General features: G+C 36.9%; 2 protein-coding genes across 2 annotated transcripts; both read right to left on the bottom strand.

Annotated features, from left to right (window-relative positions):
- Positions 1-4,389: 4,389 nt before the first annotated feature.
- On the bottom strand, positions 4,390-6,629 carry LOC149104805 (epidermal growth factor-like protein 8). The gene is made up of 3 exons (XM_089272264.1): positions 6,609-6,629; positions 5,585-5,825; positions 4,390-4,652 (listed from the first exon to the last, which is right to left on the bottom strand). Exons 1-3 carry the CDS (start codon positions 6,627-6,629, stop codon positions 4,501-4,503), a joined length of 414 nt encoding a protein of 137 aa, XP_089128390.1. The 3' UTR covers positions 4,390-4,500.
- A 1,675-nt stretch (positions 6,630-8,304) lies between these two features.
- LOC149104804 (uncharacterized) lies at positions 8,305-14,870 on the bottom strand. Its single transcript, XM_089272263.1, has 3 exons — positions 14,318-14,870; positions 8,671-8,991; positions 8,305-8,462 (listed from the first exon to the last, which is right to left on the bottom strand). The coding sequence occupies exons 1-3, from the start codon at positions 14,385-14,387 to the stop codon at positions 8,305-8,307; spliced, it is 549 nt and encodes a 182-aa protein (XP_089128389.1). The 5' UTR covers positions 14,388-14,870.
- Positions 14,871-23,238: the final 8,368 nt, after the last annotated feature.

Below are 23,238 nucleotides of genomic sequence, written 5' to 3'. Positions count from 1 at the left end.
ATTTACTAACACAGAGGCTTTTACCCTAAATTCCCAAGGTAATTCTCATTAATTTGCTTTGACTTTGCCTCGCTACGCTTAGTGATTGGTTTAAAAGCCTAGCGTCATATTCTCAAGCAACCCTAGCTAAGCCTCGCTCGCACATCTTTTCTCGAGTTCGTATTCGAGTTCAATATTGCTTCAGTCGAATATCTGTGTCCTTTTTGATTGGTCAGAGTGATTACCTTGGTTGTCGTTTTACCACAGTCAGTTAAAAACCTCTGTATGTGTTCAATATTAAAATATGTTGGATAACTCATTACTAAACGTTGTATTGTACGTAACGTAATTTAATTAGTACTGCACTAAGATGGCATTGGGCCCCGGTGTAGTGTGATAGTGCGCAAGTCATTTGTACAGTTTGAAAATTTTATTTAGATTGAAAATTAATTGGTTTCTGCTGGAATATGTGAGAGAACTAATAACTTCGTGGGATGAAAATTTAACCAGGAAAGAAATTTGGTGGGATAAGAGTTAGTTTCATCTTCAACTTGAATTTTCATTTAAGTTAATTTGTTGCTATTTGAAATCTACTTTTGCATCATGAACAAATTAATCAACAATAATTCCAGCGCTTTTCTTTTGACTCCTGGTGCCTTTTGTCGCACAGAAAACTTGACAAAAGCACTATCATGCTACTGGCCCTTTGAATAAGTAATTCTAGCGCTGCGGTAAATATAACTAAACATACATGTGTATGTATAACTTAGTTGTACTAAACCCATTAAACTTTGCATTATTTTGAGTAACAAGGTGAATAATAATTACTGTTATAATAATGAAGAGTCCTTATTCATAGTTTTAAATAGACGTTAAAACTTACAAGGTACTTATAGAGATAAAAACTGTCCCAATAATAACAATTATTAACTATAATCCAACTTGTAAGCAAGGCAATTTTGGGCATTTTGTAGTTTCTGCCAGAAATTGTCTCGTATCCACTATATTTAAACTGTAAGGCAAATGAGAAAAGTTAGAAAGGAGTATTGATATTCATTACTAACATCTGCAGAATCAAATAACAAAGGTACTGGACGTATATCTATAAGTGACAATTGTCTGTTTAAATACCTTACACCATGTTAGCACTACAGCTTAAATATATTTACAAAATTAAAGTAAGGAATTTGATCATTCCCTGAAAAATGCCTGTCTGTGGAAATAACTTCGTTGCCTGGAGTCTATCACAGTGGAGTTAACTAAGGAATATGAAGACTAAGATTGCCAAATGATGTCCTAATGACGTAAGGCAAAATCCTTGAAGAATTAAACAAAGTTTAATGTAAATCGATGTGATAAAAACTGAAATTTTCATATCAATCTGATCAGAAAAGTTGAAACACCAAAAAGAATTTTGAGACAGATTTTGGGCTAAAAGAAAGAGGAGACTTACAAACTGAATTGTTTCTTGGTTAGATTCCCGAAGGAAGAGTTTTTTTGATAGATTGAGGAAAAAGGCAAAATTTCTGGAAGTGATTTCTTTTGTTGGCCTCTTAATATCTACATTATGTACACACAATTTACCAGCTCAACATGCTGCAACAGCAGTCAGCAGCCTTGGAACTTTCAGAGAAGAGATAATTTCTTTTGTAAAATCCGCCATACTGTACCTAGAGAGTTCTACCACCGTCATTCCATATCAGGCGGCATTTTCAGTCGTGCTAGGAATTCGTAATTCTCTCCTCTCTATCCGTCTTGTACGTGCAAGCGCCGGACGCTATCGCATTCATTGGTACTACGGCGGCTAAAACCGTGAGCCAAAACCTTGGCTTTCACAATTCAACGTCACCTGCTTCCTTTCATAAATCCGACAAAACCTTAGTGGTTTGTGTCTTTGAAATGGCCGCTAGTGTGGCTTAAATGCAGGCGTTTAGTGTATGTTTGTAAAACTACCTGAAGGGATCTACTACTAGTTTAGTGTTTAATTTTGATTTTAAAAAAATGTAAAGCAAATTAAAAAAAAAAAAAAAAAGTTGTAATTAAAAAAAAAAAATTGTAAAACTTCTCGGTCTGCTTATACTAGAGAAACTAGCCTTGCTACTAAGTTAAATTTACGAGAAATTACTATTTTATACAATTGCAAATTGCTTGTATAATGTCTGGGATGTCAGCAAATTTTTAAGTTTCACTGTTGTCTGGGCAATAGCCAACCATGTTTACTAAAGAACTTTTGGCATTCCCTACAGGCGATTACACTAGATACATTTTTTTTGAGAAACCAAATCGAACAAAAACACAGATAAACAAACATACAACACAAAAGTTAACCTACACGAGCTAAAAACGTGTATATTGTATATCGTATACTGCTTATAATTTCAATCAAAACTGGTTAAAAAGTGTTCAATAACTTTTAAACAAATTAAGCTAAACCGATAGGAAGAGCAGTTTTTAAGATAAGACAAAGTAATGGTTGTTCCGCGCAATCAAGAAAAATTGTTACTCTGCCTTTCATATCAAATTTCTTCTTAAAGTCTCTTGTCTTGAGGAATAGAAGTTATAAATAACCCTCACTTTTCACAAATTATATACAGGACTGAATATTGAAAAAATTATCAGATTTTAAGCTTTTGTAATCACACTCTATTTCCTTCTCTATAAACGAGAGCAAATGGATTGCTCAAATCACTGAAAAGAATAGGCCTGCTTTGATTCAATATCTTTACTGCAGGGCCAAACAAAGTTCTCAGAAGCTCTCTTAGAAGACAAACTGTACAAAGTTATGACAAATCAACTTGAGCAACTAATTTCTTTAAAGCCTTTACTTTTATTAAGAGAATGCGAGTTACTTTGCTAATGCTATTCGCATTGATATTATTGCTATTCATCTACTAGCTCACTGTACAGCGTTACAGTGTCTTGCCTAAAAAAAAAAACAGCCGTCTTCTGTCCCGCCGTCAAGTGTTCTCCCGAGAAACGCCTGAAACTCGATGTGCATTTTGTTTGCTTATAGTGGTCAGGTTGTTCGTAATCCAGGTTTAAGAGTTGATGGAGGTTTAAAGCTTTCTTTCACGGGTAAAGTAGTTCCTTTGCTAATTTTTAGAGGACTTAGAGCTTGTAAGACGTCGTCAAAAGTTGAGAGAAAAAAAAAAAAAAATGGCTCAAGTTTATAATTGAGCAACACTAATTTTCGACTAGCTTGGTCATACTTTGAACCACCACGCCATGGTTAAGTTTTACTGTTAGTACTTATGTCGGAAAGTAATATCCCGCTTGGCACTAAGAGAGACAATGATCTAAGTCTCTTGCCACTATTATTCAACTGAAGCTAACTGAAACATACACATGCTATGACCGGATTAGTCAGTGCTGCAATATCGGGCAGGACAATCCACCAGGTGTGATAACTTGTAGATATAATAGGAGCCGCAATTCTTTAAGAGAATGAAGAGTGATATGTCACAACAGGCAGACTTATTAATGGAGACGTTTCTTATGACTTTACCCTCAGCCACTGTAGGATGACTACCACTCAACCAGATAGGAAAGGATGCATCACAACGGTACACCTGTGGACATGTGGTCACCATTTTTGTGCCTGCAGCTCCTTGGAAGCGATACCAGCCATTGAGTGTGTTGTCACATTTGACGTCTTTTGTTACGTAGTCATATTTTCTTTCTGCATCTGTCAGATTTTGGTAATTTTCCCAGTGACATACATCAACTAAAGGAAATACACAAATGTGTAAATAAATATGTGATAAACACAGAAGACATTTGACATATGTCGTCTTATGTTGCGTAGTCATATCTTCTTTCCGCGTCTGTCAGATTTTGGTAGTTCTTACATATGTCAACTAAAAAAAACAAACAAAGTAATACGTAAATAACTCTCGCCTGATCCGTAGATACCTCTGTCGTGCTGTGTCGTTGGGAGTTACTTGTAGTTTGAATACAGTCACTTCATATATTTTGTTCAATTTTACATCACTTTATTACATCCGGTCATGCACAAACATTTCTATATGATTTGTCTTCGTTTCCATTTTTCCTGGGAACAAGGTTGTAAAAAGATCTCGCCATCGAAATATAGCTTCTACAATAGGTATTAATTACCACCTTTTTGTCTGTTTATACGAGAAAATCTACATATTTACATTTGAAATTTCCAGTTCAAATGCTGTTGGGTAACCTGTATGTAAGCCATAGCTGAATAAATTTGTCCTTCAGGCGATGATATTTATCGGTTCTAAGTGCAAGAACATCGCAATAGCGCCAGTGTTTCTCCACTAAGGTATGTTTACTCTCTGGCATTGGATAAACCGCTGGAGGAATACAATGTGGGATACTTTAATCAACTATGTAGTGGATTCTAACTTCATATGGGTTTTTTTTTTTTTTTTTTTCCTGATACATGCCTACTTGTTAAATAAGATTCTTAAATGTGGCAAACCGTCCTTACATAACGACAAATAAAGTTTTTAACTGTAGCTAATTAAAACAGAATAGAAGATATCCCTACTAATGATAAAACTGTGTTGCACCTTCACAATTAAGACCGTTCTTTACAAATCCATTTTTGCACTGGCAGTTGTATGATCCAGCCGTATTCTTGCACTCAGAGTTGGCAACAGCATCACATGGGTCGACCTGTGCAGCACACTCATCGATGTCTAAAAACAAAGGGATCTAAGTGTTACTATTTCAATGTCACAGTGGATGGTTAAGTATCCCATTACGAGCATAAAAGGGAATTCTGGTGGAAATAAACTACTTTACACATTAAAAAGGCGAAAAAAAGTATCAGAAAAATCTCAAGAGAACCTTGTTACGAAGGAAAATAAGTAGAATTGGCGCCTTAAATCCACTCCAAAGTTTTTACGTTTCTATAGTGATTACACGGCATATAGAAACACCTATAGCAGATACATTTTCTTAGAGTAATCGTGTGGCTGGCTAACGGGAAACTTTCAGTGATCTCAACCACACAGTACTGCCATCTGCCCATCGATTGTAGGCGTTTCATCCCTGTTACTTGCATGTGGTATTACCTGCTGTTATCTACAGCGATTATCTCATTCACAGTGTTCCAGTAAAGTCTAGTGCACAGCTGCAGTTGAATTCGTTGACTCGTCTAAGTAACTAACTCTTCGCATCATTTCGCCTCCACCTGCCCACAAAAGGTGTAAAATCGGCCCTGAATCGAAGCCATACCCATGCGGTCAATTCCCCATCTGTCCCCCCTTCACCAGATTGGAGGTTATGACCATGGAACTACACGCCCTAGTGTGTTTAGCATGTGTAACTTTGGGTCGTGTGTCCGCTCACAGGCAAACGTTTACAAGGAAATATGCTGTAAAGAAGGAATTAAAACTTCTGCTGGAACAGTAAAAAAGATGAAAGTTTCACAGCAACTCGTAAAAAAGGTTTATCTTTTGGTTTCCCCGTGGCAATAATAGTCAAAGATGACTTTCTTTTTTTTTTTTTCCAGTGGCTGTCAATTTCTAGGAAATACACCTTTTGATTGGCTCCCAATCTTTGTTAACTTTGCTGTTTTATTATTTACACGAACGATAAGGTTGGTGAGGTTATCTGTTTCGATTACCTTTTTCACATTGCATTCCATTAAATCCTGGTGCGCAGCTGCAGTTGAATCCGTTCACTCGGTCTGTACAGGTCCCGTTGTTCTTACAGGGATGACTTGCACAATCATCGATATCTGTTTCAAGGTGATAAGGCAGAAAGTTAATAACGGTCACATTCGACAGAACCTGCAACAACCAACAACAAAACTCGATAACAAAACTATGCTTGAAGTTAAAAGATACAACACTGCGCGCAAACAACTTAGAGAGAGATTAAAACCCGTAGAATTCCACGTTAAAGCTTCCCGGATATAAACCCTATTTGCTAACAGAGATATTAATTATTCCACATATTAGCCCCCCCCCCCCCCCCCCACCCCAAAACCGGATATGAGCCCATCTAATGTATAAATCAGATAACGTTCTGTTCGTTTCCAGTTGTTGCAGTCACACTAATGTTTTATTAATGTTTTTGAAACATATTCTCCGTTTGTTGTGACGCACAATAAATGTATTATAAATCTAATAGTTCTAAATGTATTGGTATGTTAGCTTTAATTAGTTGCTCAGTTACGTTTTATATCGTCGTTCCGAAACATTATTTTTATTCCACTTATATTCGCTCCGGATATAAGCACCCCCGTCTTTAAGCCCGCACAAAACCCCTTATGACGTTATATGATCCCAGGGCTTTAACTTGGGATTGTACGGTATACGATAGAACCCACAACAACAATGTCTGCAAAATAACAAAAAATGCATAAGATCGTTTAACGGCCCAAATTTCGCTCTTTAGAGACTTGAATAGGTCAATTGGACAGAATTAAGGAGAGAAAAGAAAGTTGTGGGAAAAAAATGTGCTTTTCTTTAACCAAAAATGCATAAGCAAAAATATCTGTTTCTCCTCTCTTCAAGCGGTTTAAAAATCGAAGGAAAATGAATTTTGGATACAGTTAACTGTTTCACATTGTGTGCCATTAAATCCTGGGGCACAGCTGCAGTTGAATCCGTTCACTCGGTCTGTGCAGGTCGCTTTGTTCTTACAGGGATGGCTTGTACAGTCATCGTTATCTGTGTTAAAGGAAAGAGGTAGAAGGCTAATAACTGTGAGGAGAGAAAACCAGATTATTTAGTATATTTTATATATTTGCTCTAGATATATTTTTTTTAGTTCATTTTGCATTTCTAAGTTACAGTTTACTATTCCAGTTCATTAACCGTAACAAACACCTGCTATTTTTGTTGTAGATCATAACTGTAATAAGCGCTGAGCTGTAATTACTACCTGCGATAGTCTTTTTGTGAAACTGTTAACTACCTATATTGTTTTGAAAGTTATTAATGTTGCAAACTACAAATTCCGTTACAGCTAATCGAGCTCCCTAAAATGTATTAGATAATGTTAAGTTAAGACTTTTTAATAACTTTACGTAATACTTTAGAATTGTGTTTTGGGCTTAAAGAGTCGTGCCTTGTAAAATATTCTTTGGTTGCGTTCTTGGATTAAGACGATATCGTTGGACCTAAAGTCTAATTGCTGTTGGCGTCTCTGAAGATAACTCCCTGTAAGAGATTTCGGTACTGATCTCCGCAACCAGAAATTTTCACCAGGTTTTTACAGAAGTGCTTTCCTTGGTCAAAAATCTATTATCATATAACGGTCATATATGATAGAACCCACATCAACAATATTTGCAAAATAAACAACCGAACAACGAAAATATGTTTCTGTCCTTTTCAAGCGGTTTCAAAAGTGCTGTAAGCGAAATAGAAAGAGATTTAAAAGAAAGTCCTAACAAATGAAGAAAAATGAATTTTGGCTATAGTTACCTGTTTCACATTGTGTGCCATTAAATCCTGGTGTGCAGCTGCAGTTGAATCCGTTCACTCGGTCTGTGCAGGTCCCGTTGTTCTTACAGGGATGACTTGCACAGCCATCGATATCTGTTTTAGAAGATAAGATTGAAAGGATTAAAATGCAATTGCTTATGTTGTTACATTTGACGGAGCCCGACCCGGAGCAAATAGGCATAAGAGATCACTAACTAACTAACTTTCAGAGAGTTTTTTTGCTTGTTATAAATAAAAACAAAACATCTTTATCAGATATCCATCATTATCATAATCCAGTCAGGGAATGGCAACGGATCTGCTCCTTGAAATATATCTGTTCCACAAACAATTTCTTGCTGGGAGGGAATCTTCTGGTTCTGAGCACACGCTGTCCGTTGCACGGGGAAGATAGCGCATGTTTGTCTGTTAATTATTAGTCGAGAGAAGATAGCAGACCTGAAACCCATCTTTGTAGCTCTCGGCTTCATGACATTCATAGATGCTATTGCTGTTTTAACTCTAAACAAATAGTTTTGCGCGGATGGAGCCCGATTGGGTTTTAAAGCTAGGCTTCTTCTTTATGAAGAGCATCTCATAGATTAAACAGTCTATGTCCATGTCTTGAACGTTATTTTTGCTATGGGGACGTTTATTGCCGGAAGGTTTTATTAAGACTGACAGTGCTGGTTAGATTACATTAATAGAAAGGTAAAATAACTTAAATGTAAAAGTTCGTAAAAAAGTGACTTAGCGCCAAGGTTGTACGCATCGCAAATATGCCTTATTTTGCAGAATACAGAGTCTCTAATCATAGAAACAGCCTGGAAGTTGAGGCATTTTATAGCGCGTAGATGAGGCTTATTACAAGAGGTTTGAAAATAATAAATCGAGGTAAAACCCCGAACGTCTAGTTACCTAGTTTAGACATGTCACAACGAGCCACGACTACTTCGCCAGGTTTAATTGAATCGAACCAGTAATTACCGCTGACTGCATCTTCTCCTTCACTCGCCCTGATCTCGGCGCACGACTCAGCTGGCAACTCGGGAACGGATCCAAGGGGAACTAAAAATAGAAAAGTCAAAAACATTGTTTTTTTCTCGGCGCTTTTCTGTCATTACTAAACATCACTATTGTTAAGCTCTCTCGACGAAAAGCTGCGGGCTTTGTTCGTAGTCGTCGGGATGTAATGAGATTCTCGGCACGCCTGTATACGACACAATTACTATCCTCAAAAAAAGATAGAGATGAACTGTTCAAAGAAGAACAATACCTCTTTTCCTGAATCGTTTAATATAGAAGCGATCGCTGTCCGGAACAAACTCTTCAGGTCTGGCTTCTTTGGTGCGGTTGTTCAACTCACATATGCCTTGGCTGATGACGTAGTTAAAGCTTTGACATCTGACGTCATCATCACACTTGTCTAAACAATTAAGCCAGATTCCGGTCTTCTCCTCGATAAAGGTATGTTCTTTTAACATCATGCCGTGGATGGAATATTCGCCTCGAATTATACACTGCTGAGCGTCCAGTTTATAAAACAGCTGAGACATCAGAAGCACCGTGATGGTCACACTTATGCCAGCTTCTGAAACTGTCATATGGAAAGAAAAATATCGAGTCTTGCATAATATGTTTCTTGTACTTTATATAAAAAAATTAACTGTTAGATGCAAGCGAGCATCTCGGTCTATTATAGCTGAGTATCAATGAGCAGAAATAGCTCTGAATGGCAGCGACACAACACGCCATCTCTTATTATACGGCGTTGGTTGTAAGCAATCCTGTAAGTAATCTTGAAATAAATGTAAAAAAGGCTATAAAATAATCATCTTGAAGCAGGTAATAGTCTTTACTTGAAACGTATTCGTCGAATTCTAGCCCTATATGAAACAGAAACACAAAAGGAGACAAGAATATCTCAAACAGAGGTGCTGCCTCGATCCGTTACACAATCTCAGTGTCGCTCTTTATCTAAGTAGCGGCTTGTGACGGAATCATTGAATTTAACTTCAATTTGTGAGAAAAAAGTGACAAAATAACGTTGCGTCCATAATAAAATTGAGAAATTTGAAAACACGGACTATGTTTCTACGGTTAGTCTTACCGTCTACTCTAATCCTTTTCGGAAATGCTCTTCAAACAGACATCACGATAATCAAGCGATTTCCCTGTCAGAGTTTTCCTCAAACACAAATCCAAAATGACCGGTAATTGTTGCTTTTCCAAAGTATTTCCAGCGTTGTTTCCAGTCGCGAAATTTCGGATTTCTTCATATTTTGCCCAAATCACCTCTATAATGAATTGTTTTCGAAAATACCCTTCAAAGGCCCTGAAGCGCTTTAGTTTTTTCCGAAATCCAGGAAAGTTCAAAAATCGCCATTATATCTGCCAGCCGCCGCCGAAAATGGCCGAAAATTGTGCATTTTGTTTTCGCTCGTACAGATCAACGCGAACATGTCTATCAATATATTTTGGCTAGCTCAGAATGCATATTTTGCTGTTTCTAAAGCATTCATTTGATTAGCAAAAGCTCCAAATGTTATAATATTTTAGGCCGATACAATTACTTTCAGCGAAGCTCGTGAGCGAAACGGCTAATTTTAGCTAATTTCAATACCATCAAAAGCCCACTGGTGTACAGAATTTGAAGTCGAAACTGAAAAAGTACCCCTCAAGAGACATAAACGTGTGGTACATTTTGGTAAATTCGTCATTCGTGAAATTAACATGGAACTTGGCCAGCTACTTTCATCAAGAGCAAAACTAAGCGAATTTGGAAACCTTTTTTCGTCAATAACGCATACGGATGCTTGTAATTTTTTTTCCTTTTAGATTGACCACATGATTAGCTTTTCAAACATTTGCAGTTAAATGAAAGTAGATCTTACTTTTGGTGCATTGCAATGTTATGCAACATATTTTCGATCACCGACACGCGCATATCGTCCGAAACCTATGTGACTTCCGCCTATGTTTTTTTTTTTTTTTGAAGGTGACAACTGTAGCACACATTATTCGTTCAATATCGGCTGTTTTAATTTTTGTGGAAGACCCACAGCCGAACCTGACTTCAAGAGAAAAAAAAAGACATTTTTAAACGTGGAGCTTGAGTAAACAATCGATTACAGTTGCATCCATCACGTTTGGCGTAGGCAGCACAACCGTTTCACGTAGACAGGTACACTCTACTTCAATCAAAGCCTCTCAACTTGGAAAATGGATCGTCTGTAAACGGTGACAATATTGATGCCACTGACTTGAGGTTGAAGCCGTAGGTTAACTTAAGGTTAAGTTAAAGCTCACTGACATTGTTACGAAATTATAGTGCAAAACGTAACGGTGAGAGAATACACGAGGAGATGTAACACTTTTGAAAACATTCACGAAGTTATCGGTCCGAGAGACAGAGTTATCCTCGTCCGAGAGACCGAGACAATTATCAAGAAAGTACCGCTTCCTGTGAAAGCAGGTAATAATTCTTATTTTTATTCCTCTTAAACTGCGCGTCGTTGGTCTCTATATCTGTTTGGTCTCTGTCTTATTGATATATTTTGATTTTGTTTGATCATTTTTTTTTTAAAGATAAAAGGATTGAATACCAAGAAAATATGGAAGTCATATTTCACCCCTACTGATACCTCTCCAGAACGGCCATCTAGAAAGGTTCGACTGTATTACCGTTAATAAAACGCGACATCCTTCCTATTCAACTTTAAAAAACACGGATATTGTTCGTGCTTTTGGCATAGAAACGCACCGGGGAAATGGCTGGGATGGAAAAAGAAGGCCTACGAGACACTAGTCTTTAATGCATACGTGTTGATAATTTACGTACATATTCACTCCTACTACTTACTTTTTGAAAACTATATAGACTACACAGTCAAACCTCCACTAACAGCCACGTCTCCACAGCGGACTCCTAGTCTACAACAGACACATTTTTTGTCCCGGTGGACAGCCACACATTCACTCTTATTTTTGCCTCTGAAATGCGCAAAATAAGGTTACAGTACATAATGCTTAACTATTTTATACCGCCTAATTATGGATGTAGAAGTTTGCTATGTCAATAATTGCGAATTCTCAAGGTAAAACAAAGGAAATTTTAGCTCTTCTGAGTGGCCGATTTTTCTGCTAACTATTTCCCGGCTAACGAGGTATAGATATGGGCACTCTCCATTCGACCAAAAAATTTCCGGCCAAAAATGTCCTGACTTTGTGAAACCTTTCCAAGGAAATTTCCGTTCCATTCGCGTCTGTTTCGAAAATTTCGGAACTTTTGGTTTTGTGGCAAGCGCCCATATTATAGTCTATATAGTTTAGCAGAAAGCAACAGGGGTGAATATGTATGTAAACCCACAGCGCGTATCTGAAATCTGATGCCCTCTAGGCCTCCTTTGTCCTTTTTGTATTCCAGCCCTATCAACGGTGCATTTCTTTTCAAAAAAATTAGTCATTGTGGTTCATGTTCTCCAGACAACGCAAAAATTGGTCATTTCACGTCGTTGTTTTGTAGAGGACGGCAAGGAAATATACCAAGAATTGTAACGCACTCGCACAGCTATTGTTTTGCTCATTAAACCTTTTGCTCAGTGACGTTCCAAATGTCGTTGCCGTCGTGATTTTCTTGTATTCCCTACTCTCACTAACGCTCTCTATCTAGGGAGCGGTTAGTGGGGGAATCATTGAAATTTACTTCATGTTGTGAGAAAAAGAGATGAAAAACTCAGGCTGCGTGCACACTACAATGGAGAAATTTGAAAACACGGCTATCTTTCTATGGTTAAGACTACCGCCTCCTCCAACCCATCATGAAACGTTCTTCAAACAGGAGGAATTTCAAAACACGGCTATCTTTCTAAGGTTTAATCCATCCAAAATGACCGGCTGCGTTTTCCAAATTTTTCCAGCGTAGCGTGCAAGGAAAACATTTACTATGTTTTTAAGTATGCTCTGTTGTATTAATAACCTGTAACGCTGATGTTTTTGCTGGAAAAGAGCTGGTTAAATTTATTTACGCATCCCCTTAACTTTTTGTTTGCTTTCTTCAACTCACTGAATCCAAGATATCGCTCACTTAGACAAAAAGAAGACAAAAAAGCTCAACAAATACACAAAACGAAAGAAAACAAATGAAACGCTTGAGTTCGCTCGCTCAAGAGAAAACCATATACTCGCCTATAGACCGCAAGATACGTAAACAACAAAGATGATTTCCGCATAATTTAACTTAATTGAGGGGTTTTAATGATGACATACGGTAATTTTACACGGTGAAGAAAGTGGGTATTTCAAATCCACCTGTTACTGGTAATAACTTCCTTTTTTAATTGTCGAGTGCTTTCGAGCACGAAAGAAGTCGTTTTTATTTTGTGACTACAGAAATCAAACGATAATTACCTTTATAACAAAAGACTGACCGACAAAACTGTGACACAACTCATGGGCATAAAGTTCCTATTTTTGTTTATGATTAAATTCAGATAATATACTTCTTAACAACAGCATTACGTATAGTAAGATATGTTTGTTATGACTATAACAAGAAAGCCCGCATTTCGATTATTTGCCGTTTAAACTCCAAATTTCCGTGCCTTTCAAAGGTTTTTGAAAGATCTGTCCTCAAAGATTACACAAAATGCGAAGCAATGGGTGTCAGATTAATTACCTTGCCGATTTTATTAACAAAAAATGCAGCATCATCCTTTTTTTTTTTTTTTTTGGCGATAGAATACAAACTAGACACGCATTTCACAGATCCCTTTTCCCATCTAGTGAGAAAATAGCTGGTGTTGATATTCTAGCTTCCTCTTCGTCTTTATTTATGTGCTGACAGAGAATTATTTTTAAGAACCGTGTTTGATGCTATAAGATAAAAGCGAGTAGCAATTTCTCGTACGAACTGTTGTAAAGAGTTATGCGTCGGCAATCGTGTTAAAAGGCGCTGTTACACTGGGTTATAAACATGCCTCGCATTGCTGTAACGAAAACGTGCGAGACATGTCCAATTCAGGGAGTGTTGCTCGTTCAATTTGCAATTTGCAAATTGCGTCGTAGATGCGCAACAAAATTGTGAGATAAATTACAAATAAATTCCGCTAGATTTATTCAAACGTTATTTCTGGAAAACTTAGCGATGATGCTTCAAGAACTTGAAATCTACATGAAAATGGTTTTCTTTATCTTACAGTATTTTGACATTACAACTATCGGCTTTAAAATACCAAAGAGTGCTAAATAAACAAAGCTTCCACGAAAGACAAAGAAGACAAAAATGACTGAGCTGCAACTTTTAGAAGTTTAGTTTCCCAATTTATCACAAAAGGCTGTGATCTAGATCATAGTCTCTTAATTATCACCATCGTTACCATCTTTATCGAGAAAACTATTGAACTAAATAATTACATTTATATTTTTGCATGAGTCTTATCTTTTAAACTTTTCGCGTATCGTCAATTAAGGACCGAATTCGAAATTGCTTTCGCAAAGAGACAGACAGGAGATAAAAATGTTACCAAAAAAACATATTTTTCTCCGTTTTTGTGAGTGATTAATGAAATATCGTGTCAGTTTTACCTGAGAAAATTTTATCATGACAATTTTGCGTGATCTTTGCGAATTCTAACTGAAAATATTGACGGTGTTCAGACAAATCCGGACAAACTCAAATTCTTGGTCGAATTGGAATTTTAAAATGTCGGTCTTCATAAAGATAGCAAAATAGGAGTACCCGGAAGAAAACATGACCGAGAAGAAGAGGTTGAAGAGAAGAACCAACAATAAACTCAACCCGCTTATGAGGCAGAGTTTGGGATGCCAGCCCAGACAAGCTGATGTTAGGATACACTAAGTAGGAGAGTATAAAACGCGATTTAAAGGCTATCAATGAAAATGTAAGACATTTTGGAACTCACCCTCCGCTTGCGTTGGACGAAGCATTATTGAAATCGATGACACAAAAACGAGGAGGGCAGAAACATTCATTTTTAAACCGCAACGAACGTCTTCAGTTCTCAAGTCTTATGGAAAGTCTGGCGTTGTGAAGTCGAAATAACAGCTCATTACAAGTCAACACTGAAATAAGAGATGGCGTGTTTTATCTCTGTCATTCAGAGCTATTTCTGCTCATGTCAGTTTGACTCCTCCTACTTTTACTAAGAGTTCCCGTTTAAATTACCCACTTATTATGTGAACAAAATATTTCTATCTGCCGGTTTTTCAACTAAGCTTACAGGAAGAAATTCCTTCTTGGGCTCCTTTATTTTAATAATTTATTTTTCTTCGGCTTGTTTATGAGTGAATGTTTTATTCCAAAGAAATATACGTTCCAAACTCATGTTTTTAACAATGAATTTCCTTGGCACTCACCTCGTTCCCTACCTTTATTTTTGTACTTTATTGAAAATTTAAACATTAATCTCGCTGTTTTTCCGCTAATATATTGTTTTCTAGTTCAAGGTGGCTCGTGATTAATCAAACTGAATATTGAATAAGTCATCTATGTTAGGACGTTATTGCAACTTCGAGCTAACCTTATAATTAATTCAATTTAAAAAGTAGTAATGATAATATGACTTTTTAATAAATAGGAAGAATGTTGAACATTATATTCTGCAGGCCTCCATGCACATAAGATGGCTACAAGTTAGTTAAATGCCATTCACGAAATTGAATTTACATCATGCTTCATCAGTATTTTTACATTTGATGTCTCGTGGGAAATGGTAAGATAGTATATTGAGCTAAAGCGGCCTTCACACGGCAAACTTAAGTTGGCAAACTCGTACCTTCACACGTCGAACTCGCGTCAAATCACAACACGCGGTAATTTGCAACATGGCCGACTTAGTGCAGTGGCACTCACGTCGAACAGTGAAACAGGAGAAGAGAAGAGAAGAGACAGAAAGGTTTGGACGAAACCCAGTTTGTCCGCTGGCTCCTCCATTTTCTTTTGTGTGTTTTTAGTATCTTTGTAGACTACAGATGAATCGTTTCACACAGCCAGACAATTGTGAACCTCTTCGATAAATTTAAAAGTGGCCTCATGTTCATCTTGAATTGCGTCCGCCACTTTGTGAAGTGTTACGCAAATAAATCAAGTGAACAGAGCGCGTGTTTTGATTGGTTGACAGTTAACAACACTTGTTTGCCAGTCGTTCACACGTCAGAAACGAGTTTACCAACACGAAAAAGTTGGTGAAAAAGTTGACGAGAGTAGAGGCAAGTTCTATTTGTCGCCAACAGTTTGCCAACGTGTTTGCGTACTGTATTTGTGCCGTTCACACACACCAACTTGAGTTTGCCAACTACGAGTTTGCCAGCTTTAATTTGCCGTGTGAAGGCCGCTTAACACCAGCTGGAGATGTGAAGTCCAAATAGCAGCCCATTACAAGCCAACACTGTGTAATAAGAGATGGCTTGTTTTGTCTCTGTCATTCAGAGCTATTTCTGCTCGTAGCAGTTTGACTCCTCCTGCTCCTACCATAAAGACTTCCTGTTTAAATTATTACGCACTTGTTATGTGAATAAAATATTTCTATCTGGTTTGTCAACTACCCTTACAGGAACAAGTTTCTTCCTGCATGCCTGAGTTAAAGTTATATTCTAATGAAAGGAACGTTCGAAACTCATGTTTTAACAATCGTTCTGTTAAAATCCTGGAAATTTGAGGGCATTTTCCCTGTTCTCTATCTTTGTTTTGGTACTTTATTGCGAACTAAACATCGATTTCGTTGTTTTCCTGTTAATGATTTTTTTTTTTTTTTTTTTTTTAAGTTGGTTCGTGATAAACTTGGCCTGAATGTTGAATACATATCTATATCAGGACGCCATTGCGACTTCGACTGTTAGCTCAATATATTCCTCGGTTTTGGTAACGTTTTGACAAAAGGTAGGATGTTGAACATCATATTTTACAGGCCTACGTGCGTGCGATTCTTATACGTTAAAATTTACTTAATTAATTAATTAAACGCCATTCGAACGACTGGATTTAAATTTATTCTTTTCCCTTTGACAAACATATTGTCCGTTTCTAATTTTGCCATACTCGCGAAAAAATATTATCAGGCGTCAAGTTACGCTTGCAATGTAAATATGACAAACTTTATTTTTTCGAAGGCGTTTCACTTTGTTTTTCGAGCAAAAAAAACACAAGTTTTTTTTCGTAAAAATAAAAATACTACAGTCAAACCGGTAAGCACATACGGGAGGTGGTCGCTTACGAGAGCTCAGACCATTTTGTCGGTCAAAATTTTGCGTCATTAGCATATGGTAACTGCAGAGAATTACCCGCGTTTTAAATGTCGTATTCATGGGAAAAGTCAATTTCGAGAAAAAAAACCGATACTTTCCGTTGAGAAAATTTCCATCTCTTGTACTACCTAGGAATGCGATGATGTTACAACATCTTACGATATGTTTTATTGTCCAATTTTTGCCCTATCATTTGTCAAGTGGACGTTCACTGGAGGTTTAAAACAACAGAAAATTTCAAGCTTTTAGCTCAAAAGTGGTCGCGGTCGTTTACGAGAGGTGGTCGATTACAAGAGGTTCAAAATATAGTGATCTGACTTTTGGTATTCTGGAAAACTGGTCGCTGAGGAGAGACGGTCGCTTATGAGAGGTTGTCGCAATCGGAGGTTCGACTGTACACTACATGTTATTATGTCACTCTTGGTCTACAGGCAAACCAACAACAGACGACCACACGTAAAATTTGCGAGTTAAAAAGTTAACCCTTGGTAATCACGCACTGAATGGTAATTTCATTTCTGGTCGGTGCGGAGTGGACGACGGTTAGAAGTAGCAAGGAATGACGGGCCTGCACGACTTCTAACAATGGAAACTTTTGAACCATGTGCGTAATCTTTGACCCCTTGGCTTGGGAGAAGTTCTTAGACTTTTACGCACTAACTCTTCAAGAACAATATTTGAAGAGAACATTATTAAATTCAAATCACGTCTCCTTGCTAGAGGTTATCCAAAAAATCTGATTGAGACACTCCTATCAGATATCAAATTCACAGAAAGGGTATCAGCGCTACAACAAAAATACGAAAGCCGAAAAGATATCTTGCCTTTTGTAACACAATATCAACCGTCAGTGCCTAATCTCAAACATGTTTTAATGCAAAAATGGCACTTGATACAAAATCAGCCTTCTCTACGGCAAATTTTCATAGAGCCACCACTCATATCTTTTAAAAGAGGGAAATCCCTTAAAGACATACTCGTAAGAGCGAAATTATAAAGGGGTCAAAGATTGCGCACATGGTTCAAAAGTTTCCATTGTTAGAAGTCGTGCAGGCCTGTCATTCCTTGCTACTTCCTACTCCGACATGCGCAGAACATTGACGGAAGTCATTTGTTTCCGGTAGCCGTTGCAATCTGTCACGGTCGTCCTTGCTAAAGGTCTGTCTCCTCGAGAAGGCTCGTCTGTATACTGAACAATAAGGGACCATTCAATATTTATGCCTGGGGGAAGGAGATGGCACAAAAGAGGGGGGATCATCAAAAAATTAAGAAATGAAGAGGGGGTCACTAAAATAAATAGGCATCATAGGTGTGGGGAGGGGGGGGGGCTATGTATTTCTTTTCGCCATATGGAGCATACCGGTGAACACTTCCAAACAGTCCACTTACATGGGTCAACTAATACAAAAAAAGTCACGACAGTGAGATAACGACCTCACAATATTGCGCTCAGATCGGGCTTGGCCAGAGACCTGTGTTACAATAGATACTCTGCCACTGTTGGTTTGCTTTAGAATCACTCTCGCTTTCCGATGAATCAGAGCTGCAAAGATGCGAAATAACGATATCATCTTCGCTGTCACTTTCCGCATCAGAACTGCTGTCCATATCATTGTCATTGGTATCATCTTGTCGCTGCCGCTGCGCTCGTGCCGCTGAAGAGAGACGGGTATCAAGTACCTAACCTATTCTAATCAAGTCATGTTCAGTGACCCGTCGTACCTTATCATTTTTCTTGCCCTTTAATTGAAGGTTGAAATGACTGACGGATACTTGTCAAGCTCCTGACTGCTTAATTGCTCAACTTTACCAGTGCGACAAAGAGTGTTCCAATCATAGTCCTCGAAGCATTTCTGTTGTTTCTGCTTGCGTTTCCTGTTGTCTCTGCTTGCATTTCACCCGTCATGTATTTTTTTTCAGTTTGCATCCTGTCTTGCAGGTTTTTTAGCATTATTTTCTGTAGAAATGCCTTTAAAAAAAACAATTCCTTGCAATTTCATTGATAAAGTGGTTTTGGACTGAATAATTTGCATGGCAAAAATTGAATGAAAATGTAAGGCCTGTTCTCATTATATATTTCTTTCATTATCTATATTTATATTTCTTTATATTTTATTTCTTCCAAGCACTACCTTAGAATTCATTACCAAAATTGTCAACTGGAACAGAGAGTAACAGCGAAGGCTATTTTAAGTACTCGTATAAGGACCTAAAGCACGAAAGGGCCAAGTATTTCACCAAAATACTCCCAGACATGTACAAACATGAACAACCCTATTTGCTGGATAACTTTCCAAAGTAACTTCACAAGAAAAGGAAAAGAAGATTTCAAACCAAAAAATATCTTGAAAAGGTCAGGCATGACATGAGCGTACTTTTTTCTGAAACAATTGAAGCCTCCTGTTTTAAATTTATGAGAATGTCCACGAGACAACTAAGGCCTAATCATATAGGCATTGTGTCCAAAAGAGTTAAAAAAAATTCGAAGAAATTATGTCCCAAATGGAAAAAGAAGAAAATAACATCCCATCTAATTTGAGGACACCTTTTAACAGAAATAAACTTAAGCCATGGCCCAGTGAGCAATATCAGTATACTAAAGCAGTGCAAGAGGAACTTGCTCAAAAAAAAGGAGATATCAGTGACAAATTAGAGATGTTGTTGAGCATAAAGCAACGTCTTGACCGAGCCTCCAAAGGTTTACCAAATAAGACAGGATGAAGAACGGAAGACAAAAAGAAACTAAAAGAAAAGCTGAAAAGAGAAAGATAGAGCGCCTAAACAAAATCCAAGAAGAAACAAGGTGTAAAATCATCAAACGTGATTCCGACGAAACTTACAAGTGTATTACAAAACAAATGCTTCAGTTGAATGAACTAGAAAAATTGAGAGCAGACTGGCACAAAGCTTGATTAGCAAGCCTCATTAACAAGGGAAATTGGCATCCAGAAGCAAGGATATGTGTACTTGTAAAGCTCATTGATTAAGAGTTAGAGGCATACTGCCATGAAGAGGAAGGACATGGTGAAGAAGAAGTGAAAAGTGAAAAAGGTGATTGCAAAGAAAGAAAAGAAGTGGTGGAGGATAATAAAGAATTCAATGAAAGAAATTAAGTGTCATTGTCAGAGAAAACCGGGCAGTACCAAAAGATTGAGGTCGGCCGTTTACCTTCATCTTTTCACGGTATAAAAGCTATTCGAAAATATTAACAACCATGACATTTAAAGGAATTTTATTTAGTTTGACATTCTGAAACGTGTACATGAGTTTTTCTAAAACAAACATATATTTACAGATTTATTTCATTCATGTCTGGATGGAACAAATGTCTAAACTATCGAGTTTAGAGATTGTACTTCTAATTTAATCAATTCAATTCTGTGTTTATCCACCCTCATTTCCATCTAAATCTCTACAAGTAGGCTCTTCAGTCGTTATTAACAGACTGAAAAAATTTATATAAAGAGAAGTTATTCCTCGCCGTATTTCTTATACGTTTAACACTGACGGCAAGTTAATGTTTAAAACGAACCATGGTTAAGTGGTATGTTTTGATTTCCCAACAGAAACACCTTTCGAGATAACATCATTACGTTCCATCCAGACATCTTGCACATTTAAACAATAAAACAATATTTACACCGACAGGTTATAACTATATCATGCATTCAGAAATAATACTTTAATTTACTAACACAGAGGTTTGTACCCTAAATTCCCAAGGTAATTCTCCTTAATTTGCTTTGACTTTGCCTCGCTACGCTTAGTGATTGGTTTAAAAGCCTAGCGTCATATTCTCAAGCAATCCTAACCAAGCCTCGCTCGCACATCTTTTCCCGAGTTCGTATTCGAGCTCAATATTGCTTCAGTCGAATATCTGTGTCCTTTTTGATTGGTCGAAGTGATTACCTTGGTTGTCGTTTTACCACAGTCAGTTAAAAACCTCTCTATGGGTTGAATATTAAAATATGTTGGATAAGTCATTACTAAACGTTGTATTGTACCTAATGTAATTTAATTAGTACTGCACTAAGATGGCATTGGGCCCCAGTGTAGCGTCGTAGCGCGCAAGTCATTTGTACAGTTTGAAAATTGTATTTAGATTGAAAATTAATTGGTTTCTGCTGGAATGTGTAAGAGAACTATTAACTTCGTGGGATGCAAATTTAACCAGGAAAGAAATTTGGTGGGATAAGAGTTAGTTTCATCCTCAACTTGAATTTTCATTTAAGTTAATTTGTTGCTATTTGAAATCTACTTTTGCATCATGAACAAATTAATCAACAATAATTCCAACGCTTTTCTTTTGACTCCTGGTACCTTTTGTCGCACGGAAAACTTGACAAAAGCCCTTTGAATAACTTTAGCGCTGCGGTAAATATAACTAAACATACATGTGTATGTATAACTTAGTTGTACTAGACCCATTAAACATTACATTATTTTGAGTAACAAGGTAAATAATAATTACTGTTATAATAATAAAGAGTCCTTATTCATAGTTTTAAATAGATGTTAAAACTTACAAGGTACTTATAGAGTTAAAAACTGTCCCAATAATAACAATTTTTAACTATAATCCAACTTCTAAGCAAGACAATTTTGGGCATTTTGTAGTTTCTGCCAGAAATTGCCTCGTATCCACTATACATGTATTTAAACTGTAAGGCAAATGAGAAAAGTTAGAAAGGAGTATTGATATTCATTACTAACATATGCAGAATCAAATAACAAAGGTACTGGACGTATATCTATAAGTGATAATCGTCTGTTTAAATACTTTACACGATGTTAGCACTACAGCTTAAATATATTTACAAAATTAAAGTAAGGAATTTGATCATTCCCTGAAAAATGCCTGTCTGTGGAAATAACTTCGTTGCCTGGAGTCTATCACAGTGGAGTTTACTAAGGAAAGTGAAGACTAAGATTGCGAAATAATGTCCTAATGACGTAAAGCAAAATCCTTGAAGAATTAAACAAAGTTTAATGTAAATCGATGAGATAAAAACTGAAATTTTCATATCAATCTGATCAGAAAAGTTGAAACACCAAAAACAATTTTGAGACAGATGTTGGGCTAAAAGAAAGAGGAGACTTACAAACTGAATTGTTTCTTGGTTAGATTACCGAAGGAAGAGTTTTTTTGATAGATTGAGGAAACAGGCAAAATTTCTGGAAGAGATTTCTTTTGTTGGCCTCTTAATATCTACATTATGTACGAACAATTTACCAGCTCAAACTGCTGCAACAGAAATCAGCAGCCTTGGAACTTTCAGAGATGAGATAATTTCTTTTGTAAAATCCGCCATATTGTACCTAGAGAGTTCTACCACCGTCATTCCATATCAGCCGGCATTTTCAGCCATGCAAGGAATTCGTAATTCTCTCCTCTCTATCCGTCTTGTACGTGCAAGCGCCGGACGCTATCGCATTCATTGGTACTACGGCGGCTAAAACCGTGAGCCAAAACCTTTGTCACGCCTTGTGTAAATATTTCACAACGTCACCTGCTTCCTTTCATAAATCCGACAAAACCTTAGTGATTTGTGTCTTTGAAATGGCCGCTAGTGTGGCTTAAATGCAGGCGTTTAGTGTATGTTTGTGAAACTACCTGAAGAAATCTACTACTAGTTTAGTGTTTAATTTTAATTTGAAAAAATGTAAACCAAATTTAAAAAGAAACAAAAAGTTGTAATTTAAAAAAAAAAGTTGTAAAACTTCTCGGTCTGCTTATACTACAGAAACTAGGCTGTGCTACTAAGTTAAATTTACGAGAAGTTACTATTTTATACAATTGCAAATTGCTTGTATAATGTCTGGGATGTCAGAAAATTTTTAAGTTTGACTGTTGTCTGGGCAATAGCCAAACATGTTTACTAAAGAACTTTTGGCATTCCCTACAGGCGATTACACTAGATACATTTTTTGAGAAACCAAATCGAACAAAAACACAGATAGATAAACATACAACACAAACGTTAACCTACACGAGCTAAAAACGTGTATATTGTATACTGCTTATAATTTCAATCAAAACTGGTTAAAAAGTGTTCAATAACTTTTAAACAAATTAAGCTACACCGATAGGAAGAGCAGTTCTTAAGATAAGACAAAGTAATGGTTGTTCCTTGCAATCAAGAAAAATTGTTACTCTGGCTTTCATATCAAATTTCTTTTTTAAGTCTCTTGTCTTGAGGAATAGAAGTTATGAAAGTTTTAAATCACACTCTATTTCCTTCTCTATAAACGAGAGCAAATGGATTGCTCAAATCATCGAAAATAATAGACCTGCTTTGATTCAATATCTTTACTGCAGGGCCAAACAAATTTCTCAGAAGCTCTCTTAGAAGACAAACTGTGGAAAGTTATAACAAATCAACTTGAGCAACTAATTCTTTAAATCCTTTACTTTTGTTAAGAGAATGCGTGTTACTTTGCTAACGCTATTCGCATTGATATTATTGCTATTCATCTACTAGCTCACGGTGCAGCGTTACAGTGTCTTGCCTAAAAAAACAGCCGTCTTATATCACGTCGTCAAGTCTTCTCCCGAGAAACGCCTGAAACTCGATGTGCA

This window comes from Orbicella faveolata, unplaced genomic scaffold, assembly GCF_042242905.1.
Source record: "Orbicella faveolata isolate gen_17 unplaced genomic scaffold, um_ofav_v1 contig_34, whole genome shotgun sequence".
Taxonomy (NCBI): Eukaryota; Metazoa; Cnidaria; class Anthozoa; order Scleractinia; family Merulinidae; genus Orbicella; species Orbicella faveolata.
Note: the sequence above shows the minus strand (reverse complement) of the source record. Positions and strands in the feature narration are given on the sequence as shown.

Bases quoted from the DNA above. Each gene is read 5' to 3' on its own strand.
- LOC149104805 (XM_089272264.1), bottom strand. From the start codon at position 6,629: ATGACTGTACAAGCCATCCCT. The intron at 5,826-6,608 runs GTAAGAACAAAG...TCTCTCTCTAAG, and splicing joins TGACTGTACAAGCCATCCCT to TTGTTTGCGCGCAGTGTTGT. The intron at 4,653-5,584 runs GTAATCGAAACA...CTTTGTTTTTAG, and splicing joins TGGAATGCAATGTGAAAAAG to ACATCGATGAGTGTGCTGCA.
- LOC149104804 (XM_089272263.1), bottom strand. From the start codon at position 14,387: ATGAATGTTTCTGCCCTCCTCGTTTTTGTGTCATCGATTTCAATAATG. The intron at 8,992-14,317 runs GTGAGTTCCAAA...TCCATATGACAG, and splicing joins TCGTCCAACGCAAGCGGAGG to TTTCAGAAGCTGGCATAAGT. The intron at 8,463-8,670 runs GTATTGTTCTTC...TTCTATTTTTAG, and splicing joins TAAACGATTCAGGAAAAGAG to TTCCCCTTGGATCCGTTCCC.